At 49.1% G+C, this 10,831-nt stretch overlaps 1 protein-coding gene across 2 annotated transcripts in view; it reads right to left on the reverse strand.

Moving 5' to 3' along the window:
- The window catches only part of nebl (nebulette), a 62,980-nt gene extending 62,577 nt beyond the window's left edge, over positions 1 to 403 (reverse strand). Inside the window, exon 1 of one of the 2 annotated variants that reach the window (XM_028803339.2) lies at positions 134 to 403. In XM_028803339.2, coding sequence (XP_028659172.1) covers positions 134 to 202 — 69 coding nt within the window. In that variant the 5' untranslated portion in view covers positions 203 to 403. The remainder of the gene's footprint in view (positions 1 to 133) is intronic. The other variant, XM_051929239.1, reaches the window with a different exon arrangement.
- Between the last annotated feature and the right edge of the window lie 10,428 nt (positions 404 to 10,831).

The raw sequence follows: 10,831 nt of genomic DNA on the forward strand, positions 1-10,831 counted from the left end.
CCTCCACCTCTCAGTGCAGCGCCCGTGTCAGGTGGCGAGCTGCGAGCGACCCCAGGTGATGTCGCTGTCGTGGCTGCAGGTTTTGCCCCCCCCCCCCCCCCCCCCCGAAGAGCCCACCAAAGTCACAATTTACCTTGTCCAGGCAGTTCACTTTCTCGGTCGGGTACACGATCTTCCCACAGCGCGAGCACTGAGGATTCATTTTGCTTCCCGTCTTTCTCGATTTCTTTCGTCGTCTTCGTGCGTCGGGTCGGAGGAGCGGACGCAGTTCGGCTCCGCGCTTCCCTTCCGATACTTTGCCCCCCAGTCGCGGGTCTCTGCGAGTCGCAGCACAGCAGAGCAGCAGAGCAGCGCGAGGGACTGAAGTGCCGCAGCGGCCACTCTCTCTGACTGCGCGGCGCGTTCCTGCCTGACTAAGCTCTGCGGCGGGCGCGAGCGAGGCGCGCGGCCGCTCGTAGCCCTGCCCCCGAGTCGAACAGCATCGGGCGCGCGCGCTCCGGCCGTCATTCAACTTGACGCACTCGCTCGGCGAACGGCTGGCACAGATTGGGCACGAGGTACACAAATGAGCCTGCGCGTCCAGAATGTCCCCTTCTCGGACCTCGTCCTGGCCTCGGAATGGAAAGATGTCAGTGGTGGAACAGGACAGCGTCTCGTGTCGTCGCGATTCACAGGAGTGGTCAGCAGGTCAGCTTTAAGTGCCGCACCGTAGAGGTCAAGCAGGAGGCCCTCCGTGTCCAGCTGCTTCACCTTTAGCTTCTGGACACTCGTGCTGGTTGGTGAGTTGGACTGACCACTCCTCCCAAGAGTGATGTACCCACCCAGGTCAGTGCCTGGCACCAGAGCCAAGCGGGCATCCCCACTACATACCTAAAGCACATCTTGACCTGGACGGGCTGTTTCTGTTGTCCCTCAGCATCACTGTGCAAGATCCTCATTTTGGACCCCTGATGCCCTTCATTCGGTCACTTGCCAGGTGGTAGACTGACCAGTACAACGTCTGCACCTTTGTCCTTGCTTAACTCGGCCTTCTCATTCATCTCACTGGTGAAGAAGACCCACGATATTTGAATGTCTCCACTACGGGGTGCTGCATTGGCCCCTTACACTCTTCCTGGAGCGGACCACCCTGACCTCAGATTTGGTGATGTCGCTTCTCACCCTGATCTCATCGTGACCACCCTTGGACCCAAGAAGACAGCTTAGATGAGCCCTCAGGTCTACAAGCCGGACCACTTGGAACTTCATCTGCTTCTTGATGTCCTGTCCTTGGAAATCAAGACAATGAGACACAGAGAGCAGCTGATGCCAAGTATACCAGCCCAACTCTCATGGCCCATGGCTTCTGAAGCCTTCCTGTTATAGTGCCATGCTGGAGACACCACAGGTCATCGGCCCTCTTGAGAGCCACTGGGCATGTGTGATCACATTTAGAGCTCGCCTCTTATCGTCACTTCCAGTGGCTTTGACCCACCTTGCCAAATGATGCCAGGATAGAAATGGCAGCCACAGAAGGTGAGCCTTGTTACATTTCACTTGGGGCAAATGAAGCACCGGCTACCCATTATATAGTGCCTTTCATACACATGTATCCATATATCTATCTATTATATAGTGCCTTGCACATCTATAACACTGATCATGGCCTCACTGAACAGTGCCCTCTGGTCTGTGGATTGGCATCTGAAAGGGAGAATTTCATTGGATGTGTGACCTGAGGCAATGCGGGCCATATAAATCTATTATATAGTGCCTTTCACATCTGTCTATCACGTGAGGACTTGAGCCCATAACCCCCACTTGGCTTTGTCACCATTGCTCTCTGTCCCAGTACTCGAGCCCCGCCCACACTCACACTCACCTGTGGGGTCAGCTGGGCCTGGCAGCATGACTGGCATCAAGAGTGTGATTGTCTGTTTAGGCCCACAGGGAACACAGGAGAAAGTTCTTGAAGACTCCAGAAATGTCCCCAACGATGACCCCCAATACAAGATGGAAGAGACCATCAGACACGGGCCACCTCGGAGTCACAAACTCCACCACTTCAGCTCTGCAGCTTGAAGGTCTTCGCGAGTTGGACCTCCATCTGTCTTTGACCCTCAGCCTCTCTCCGATGTTAAGTGGTCTTCTGTCAAAGGCACCATATAAAATAACGATTTGCTGATTCAGGGATTGAACCTGGAAGACGAGAGCTTTATCCACAAGGGGGCTCACTTCTCAGCTACCCATACAATGGCATCAATCTGTCCTTCCAGGGAGGGTCATGGAGCCAATCCTGGCAGCACTGGGTGCAAAAGGCAATTCCAAGGGAACTTTTATAGCGCCTTTATTATCTTTGGTCAATTCAAAAAGGACTTAAGGAAGAGAAAGAAGAAATCCGACTTTAATGGGCATAAAAGCAATACCTCCACTTCCATGGTCAGGAACGTGAGCCCCTCCAGCCTGTGGCACCCGTACTCAGGCCACTTTCACTGTTGTCCATCAGTCCATCCATTTACTGACCCCCTCACTCCAATCAGGGGGCCATCCCAGCAGGAGCTGACAGGACTGAGCCGATTGTGTCCGACTCCTCCACGCCGTGCCACTTTAAAGTCACCAGAGGACCTGAGGCACATGGAAGGAAAATGGAGAACCTGGAGAATCAACCCCACTGAGTAAGGGCTTGAACACGGGGACCTCAGGGACAACCTGCCATCCATCATCATCATCATCATCATTAAGCCCACGTCATCCATCTGAGGGTCACAAACAAGTCCTTAAGAAGTCCTAATGGCTGCTCTGCTGCAGCAGTCTTTAAAAAAAGAAAAAACGGCAAACAGGTGCCCCCTGGTGGTCCGACTCAAAATCCTCGCAAAAGCCAAACCTGTCTGTGAATTGAAGGCCACTAAAATAAGACAAGTCAGCTGGCTCTTCTGCTTCATCCTCTAGAGGGCGCTTTACATCAGTCTGGCACTGCAAGTCATTCACTGCCACCCACAGGTTCAACCATGTGGTCATTGTTTGTACCTGCTGGTCCCAATGAGGTTGGCGGGCTCAGCGTTCATCCTGGCAAAATCAGGGCAAGTCTTGTAGTGTACCTTAACCCTAAGTAAAGTTTCCCAAACCGCCCACCACTTTTGGGGAGTTAGGTGGGCTAAACCTACCCTGGCAGCAGAACAGCCAATCACTAGGCCTGCCAACACTCACACTCACTCAGCTGGGCTTGGCAGCATGACTGGCATCACAGGGAACACAGGAGAAAGTTCTAGAAGACTCCAGAAAATGTCTGCCATCTTCCCAAGAACCGAGCCCCACCCACATAGAGAGGGTCTGAAGATGGGGCGGGGTTTCCTGGCAGTGGCAGTAATGCACCACAGGATGTTAAAACTGCCAATGAAAGTGGAAGAAATTGACGGGGCGGGGTCAGTGGTAGGCGGGGTCAGAGGTAGGTGAGATGGCCAGACCCTAAACATCCTAACAGCTGACCGCGACTTCCATCTATGAACAGCAGCTCTCCATGATGCTCTGGTGGTCCATCCAGGTGTTGCTCCTGCCCTGTGCCCCCTGCTGGCTGGGATGGCTCCAGAATCCTGTGACCCTACTCAGGATAAGGTGGGCTTGGGATATGGACGGATGGATGCTGCTCTTGGTGTTTCATGTTAAATAATGAGATAACTGGACAAGTGAACATAAATGAACAGACCAGAGTTAACCAGATGGAGCAAACATCAGAACAACAGAAAGAAGAAAAACCTGAAGGACGGCGCCGTATTTACATGACAGGGACCTGCATCAGGTGACAGCGGCCCAATACAGGGAGGTCCCTGAAGAAAACCTGGGGTGACACCACAGTGACCTTAGGCTTACAGCTAATGACAATGCTGGAGTGGCTTCTGGACAAGTCTGAGTGTCCTAAAGTGGGCAGCCAAAGCCCCAACTGAAAGCCTGTGTGTGTCTGGGGGTCCTGAAGATGGCAGTTCACAGACGCTTCACTGCCAATCTAACGGGGTCTGGGAAGGCAGGAATGCAAAGCTTGTAGAGACCTCCACAAGAACACTCACAGTGCCGAGTGAAGGCTCTGAGTACGTCAATGAAGGAGACCCTTCAGGTTGTGATCAGTTTAAGACATTTCTGGTCACATGATGTCACTTTGTCAAGATGTGATGTCACTTTGGCAAGAATGGCAAACGTCTCCCTTTGGAATGAAATCCACAACACAGTAAAGTGTGCAGAAGGTCGAGAAGTCTGAGGACTTTGTGAATCCACTGCATGTGTGTGTGACCTTCACGGCCAGGAAGCTCCTCAGCACGTCTGTGCCAGTTGGTGCCCCAGTACCCCTGTGCCAGCATCACTTCCAAACGTCCTCACCCCTTCACGTCAGCTGCTGAGTGCTCTGTGGCTGCTGTGCCTCCATGATCTTCCTGGGGTTAAGGCCGACTTCATTGTGCCCCTTACTGCTGTGCCAACATTGCACTTTTCAGGTCTTTTTGATTCTTCTTATGGGCATCCTGTGCCCAGTGGTGATACGTGTGAATATTTTTGAGTCATTTGTTTTTCACAGACTCCCACCGTGTTGTTGACAGTTGCCAGGAAGTGACCTGAAAGTGTCTGACTGGGGACGTCATTGTCACACTGGCATAAAAGGCCAACACTGGGCACTTCATATTCCCTTTAAACATGGAGTGCAGTTTTCTTTGGTTTTGTACCTCATGCCAGTTGATTTGTTGGCTTTGGGTTTTGTTTGTGGTTTGGTGCCCAGTTTTACCTTTGTGGGAATCAGAAATATTTTCTGTAATTGAAATCGTCTTCACCTTCAGCTTCAGGTTGTTCCCAACCCCATAGCCACACCAGTAAGGTGACAAAAAGGGCCACTCAGTCCTGAGTCTGACACAAATGCCCCCTTTGTGTTCTCGATGTGCCTGCTCTCCTGTTTGTGCCCGCAGACATTTGGTCACTTTAATGTGCTGAACTTGACGATCTCTCACCTCACTCTAATGCCCACTTGATGCCAGACCCATGGATTTGGAGGTGGGCAGCCCGAGCTGGGACTTAGCTGACATTATAGCAGAGCCCGGGTGGATGATGTGCTCGGCCGTCAGGTCCCCGAGAGGTCCTATGACTGTCTACCTGTGACCTGTAACCTGTGAGGCTATCGCTGTATTTTTCAATCAAAAAATTAATGATATTAGAAATAACATAGTATATCTCCCCAACACTAAGGATCCCCCGAAACCCCAGTACTCCATAATAAATAAATTAGAGTCTTTCACTAGGATAGATTTACCTGATTTACATAAAATAATTTCTCAAATGAAACCATCCACCTGTGCCCTTGACCCAATACCAACAAATTTTTTCAAAGAAGTATCGGGTGTGCTTATTGATAATGTTCTTGACATAGTAAATTCGTCATTAGATACGGGGGTCTTCCCAGACTGTCTTAAGACTGCGGTAGTTAAACCCCTACTTAAGAAAAATAATCTCGACCCCTCTGCTCTTGAAAATTATAGACCCATCTCTAACCTGCCTTTCTTAAGTAAAATTCTAGAGAAGGCAGTCATTATGCAGTTAAATGAGCACCTCAATAAACCTGCTATTCTTGATAAATTTCAGTCAGGTTTTAGAACAAATCACAGCACAGAAACTGCACTCGTTAAAGTAGTAAATGACTTGCGGGTAAATGCAGACAGAGGCCATTTATCTGTTCTCATCCTCTTAGATCTGAGTGCCGCATTTGACACCATTGATCATAATATTCTTAAGAATCGCCTTAGTCAATGGGTGGGCCTCTCTGGCAGTGTCTTAAACTGGTTTGAATCCTACCTGGCAGGGAGAAAATTCTTTGTTAGTTGTGGTAATTATAACTCAAAGACACATGATATTCTATATGGTGTTCCACAAGGCTCTATCCTGGGTCCACTGCTCTTCTCAATCTACATGCTTCCATTAGGTCAGATTATCTCGGGACATAACATGAGCTACCACAGCTATGCTGATGACACACAGCTGTATTTATCAATAGCACCTGATGACCCCAAATCTCTTGATTCGCTAACACAATGTCTAACCTGTATCTCAGAATGGATGAATAGTAACTTTCTCAAATTAAATAAAGAAAAAACCGAAATCTTAGTGATTGGCAATAATGGATACAATGAGGCTATTAGAAATAAACTTGATGCATTAGGATTAAAAGTCAAATCGGAGGTAAAAAGCTTAGGGGTAACCGTTGATTGTTATCTGAATTTTAAATCGCATATTAATCAGATCACTAGGACAGCATTTTTTCACCTAAGGAACATAGCAAAAGTTAGACCTCTTATATCATCGAAAGATGCAGAGAAATTAGTTCATGCGTTTGTCTTTAGTCGGCTAGATTACTGTAATGCACTCCTCTCAGGACTCCCCAAAAAAGACATCAATCGTTTGCAGTTAGTGCAGAATGCAGCTGCTAGAATCCTTACCAGGAAAAGAAAATCCGAACACATTTCTCCAGTTTTGATGTCACTACACTGGTTACCTGTGTCATTCAGAATTGACTTTAAAATTCTGCTTATGGTTTATAAAGCTTTAAATAATCTCGCCCCATCTTATATATCGGAATGTCTGACACCTTATATTCCAAATCGCAACCTCAGATACTCAACTGAGTGTCTCCTTAGAATTCCAAGAGCAAAACTTAAAAGAAGTGGTGAGGCGGGCGGCCTTCTGCTGTTATGCACCTAAAATCTGGAATAGCCTGCCAGTAGGAATTCGCCAGGCTAATACAGTGGAGCACTTTAAAAAACTACTGAAAACACATTATTTTAACATGGCCTTCTCATAACTTCACTGTAATTTAATCCTGATACTCTGTATATCCAATTCATTATAATAACTATTCATTCAAAATCTGTACTAACCCCTACTCTCTCTTCTGTTTTCTTTTCCGGTGTCCTATTGGTGGTGGCTTGTGCCACCACCATCTACCCAAAGCACCATGATGTTCCAACAATGATGGATGGATTAAAAGCCAGAAGTCTGTATAACCATCAGCATCAAGTGACTCCGTGAGAACCCTAACTACAAAGAGGACTATTTCATTTATGTTAGGTAGAATACCCAAAGGGGACTGGGCGGTCTCGTGGCCTGGAACCCCTACAGATTTTATTTTTTTCTCCAGCCTTCTGGAGTTTTTTTTTGTTTTTTCTGTCCACCCTGGCCATCGGACCTTACTCCTTTCTATGTTAACTAATGTTGTCTTATTTTAATTTCTTATTTGTCTTTTATTCTTCTTTTCTTCATTATGTAAAACACTTTGAGCTACTTTTTGTATGAAAATGTGCTATATAAATAAATGTTGTTGTTGTCTAAGGTGGGACGTTCAGAGAGGGCCCCCCAACAGTGAGGGAGAGCAGGTATGTTTCTCCCACCATTGCTGATGGGATGCCTTAGGTGACCCTCTGGCTTGTAAATATGGTCAGAGGTGAGCCCACCCAGCATGCAGAGACTGGCACTGTGGCTACATGGAGTCCTCTGGGTGTGTGTGTGCCATGCCATTGTCACTGGTGCTCCCTCACTCTTCACAGCTCATTTGTACTGATGGTGCCCACTGCGCCTCTTGTAACTGGTGTCATTAAATTAGTGTCCAGCCCTTGGCTTGTCACCCCAGTGATCCTCGTCCTGACAAACCTTAGGAGGGTGACCAGCAGATACAGCATCCCAGGGAAGATCTTCAAGCTGGCATCTACCGGGCACTCAGCTCCACAGCTAGCAGCTTCTTGCCCATCACATCCTGAAGGTTATGTGGGTCACCTGACTTCCATTCACGTCCACCATCCCTGCTGTCAAGTCCACTGGCGTGGAGTTGACGTGAATTCAAATCAGTAACCAGCAGGAGACCCGAGTCAGACTTGTGAAAATGCTTCATGTCTCTGGGTGACACCAAGGGCCAGTGACAGTGACAGGGCCAAGGCCTCCTCAATAAAATGTTCTGCATTTACAAAGTGGTCCCTGAGTTGTTTTGCTCTCCATGCCCACCAGGCCCCCGGGCTCAAGTGACCGACTGCTCTCAAGTGTCCCTTCTTCCCTCCCAATGTCTGCGTCTTGAGCTCTAAACCCACCCAGCCAATGAACAGGTGGGTCACGGCACTTTTAGCAACTTTACCTGATAACCAGAGAACCTCACTTCATGGTGGGCTTTCATTGCTTGGCTCCTCCACTGGGCCTTAACTTCATCATAAATGTTAATGGCTTGGCTCTCCGTCTTCTTCGGACTTTAAACTCTTAATACGACAACATAATCGAGTGACATCAGTCTGGGGGCTGTTTAGGAACAAACGAGGCAGGACGAGGGGACACAGCCGGCTAAGGGGGGCACTAAAATGAATGCCCTGTCCACATTCCCTTAGCATGAGTCCTCCATGGGAGTCTTTCTCCCACCCACAATCCCACTGGGACTCCAGATAGTGACTGTCCATATGAAACACCAGAGCCAATGGGAGGCTTCGGTTTTGGTGTCAGAAGTGGGACATTTCAACCTCCCCAACCTTCATGGGCCTTTGAGTTGACTGAATGCCACGGCTTTGCCAAGTTACTCCATCATTGGCATGAAACGGTCATCGCTCAGCCTGCCAAGGGTCTCTTCGATCATTAAAACTGAACACAATGGGGCTTACAACCCCACCTTCAAAACTTACGCCTGGTCATCTTAATGTAGGGGCACATGGGGCACTGGCCGGGGGGCACTAGGATCACAGGGGGCCCACGATGCTTCTGGTGCCTGTGTATGTCTCAGGTTTGCTGCCAAAACAGGAGTCCCAGCATAATACTCTACCTGGGGGGGCCTATGATGCTTTTATAATGGCATTGATAATAGAATACGAAGACCCCCATACTGTCCACAATGGGGACATCACTGGCGCAGACCCCTCATTGTTGTTCCTAAACATTACTAGAGCATCACATTGATGATAACACCAAAGACTACAATTCCCATGAGCCTTTGTAAAGCTGGGGGCAGGCCCTCCATAGAGAGTGACAGGTGGCCACACCCACTAAACACAAGGCACCTGCACACTGAAAGCAAAGACAAAGGACAGCAGACATGGATCTCTACAACAGGAAGACCACCGGAAACGAGCAAAGGACCAAAAACGGGCTTTACAGGTGACCTCGACATTAAATTTGTTTTCTTTTGAGTTCTCATGAGGCCTGGTGGGACAGCTGGAAACAAAACCTTCTGTGTTTCGACTTGGAGACCACCAGGTGTGAGGAGGCACCAGGTGGGCATTTTTCAAGGTTTGTGATTTCCTGCCCCATCTCTTTATTTGTTGTTCAATGCAGTCGGGATGTGACCATAAATGTCAACATAGGCACGATGACCGTGGGCTTCATGAGCATCAGCACATCTGCCCTCCTTGGCATGGCTGCCATTTTTACGACGGGTGCTGTTGTGGCCTTTGAGGTCACTCGTAAGTCTTCCACTTTTCCAGTTTTAGATTGGGTGGGTCGGTGGGTGGGTCGGTGTGCTGTGTGCCTGATGGGCTGGCCGTTCCTTCCTGCTTTGCACCCCTCGCTGTCACATGAGGCTCTGAACCCTGTGACAATGACATTGGATTTCATGGGACTGACTGGGCTTAGCCCCAGTGGTGGTCCCGAGGGTAACACTCTACTTGAAGGCTGTCCATCGATTCCCGACATTTCCTGGCTGTGATTTCAAACGTTTTCAGAACAAACTCCTTGGGTGTCCTTTCTGCCCTCCATACCTGCTTCTCCTGGGCCTCATGACACCATCTGGTCCTCACGCTTTGTTCAATTCTGTCAAATTCATTCGTCTCTCGGTCCGTCCATTAAAATGTTATCTGCTGCTGCTGATAAACACAACTATGAAGTGACGCCCTGAGGCCTTGGGGACAAATGACAGAAGGACACACAGCCAGGTCAGGCTCCATGCAGCGGGCCTTGTGACCAAAGGCAGCCCGGCCTCAAACTCAAGCGGCAGGCCTCTGGCCTACACGGGCCCAAAGGTGCATCTCAAGCCTTTAAATCAGAAGGACGAGGAGGTGAGGGTTGGCCTGACTGATCTTCATTGTTCTTTTGTTATCGTCTGTAACTACGTATGTAAAATGACAAGGGCTGGCTGTCTGTCTGTCTGTCACCTGTAAAAGGACACACAACAACAAAGTGAAAGGTTTGGAGATCCACTTGAAAACAAAGGTTGGGTTGGCAGGTAGATCTTTACAGACGTGAGCTCAAAACAGAACTGAGGAAAAAAGGAAAGATGGCTGCCATAGATGGCTGGTAGACAGGAAGTGACGTTAGGTGGAGGTGGGACCTTGAGGACCAGAAGTGAAGTTGGTTGACTTCTGAGAACCAGAAGTGACTTTAAGGTGAGGGTTCATTGGCTGGTCTGCAGGGAAAGAGGAGAAAGAGTTAGTGGGCAGCACCAACCCAGGTCTGGCAGGAACTTTCAAGTATTCAAGGCCATAAACGGTCACCAAAGCACACGTGTGTGTCACACCCCACGTGCCTCTGGCCTCTGAAGCCTGATCTTGGTCTCGTAACCCAGGATTTGGATGTCCTGCCCATGGCAGCCTTTGAGTCCTTCTCATGGCCACCAGGGACACCGCTGAGACAGGAAATGCAGGGCCATGTGTGCCACAGCTGAGGTGGCACAAGAACTGCCAGGACGCTGCATGTCTGGCATGAAAAGAGAACGACTGTGCCTGCACACAAACAGCTCGGTGAAACTCAACACACAGGCCGGGGAGACGAGCTACACACGGGATCACACGTGCCACACGCCAATGACACACACATGGAATGCAGGAGTGACAAACACTGGCAGTGACACAAAGACAAAGTCCACAAA

The sequence above is a fragment of the Erpetoichthys calabaricus genome, chromosome 6, assembly GCF_900747795.2.
Source record: "Erpetoichthys calabaricus chromosome 6, fErpCal1.3, whole genome shotgun sequence".
Lineage (NCBI taxonomy): Eukaryota > Metazoa > Chordata > Cladistia > Polypteriformes > Polypteridae > Erpetoichthys > Erpetoichthys calabaricus.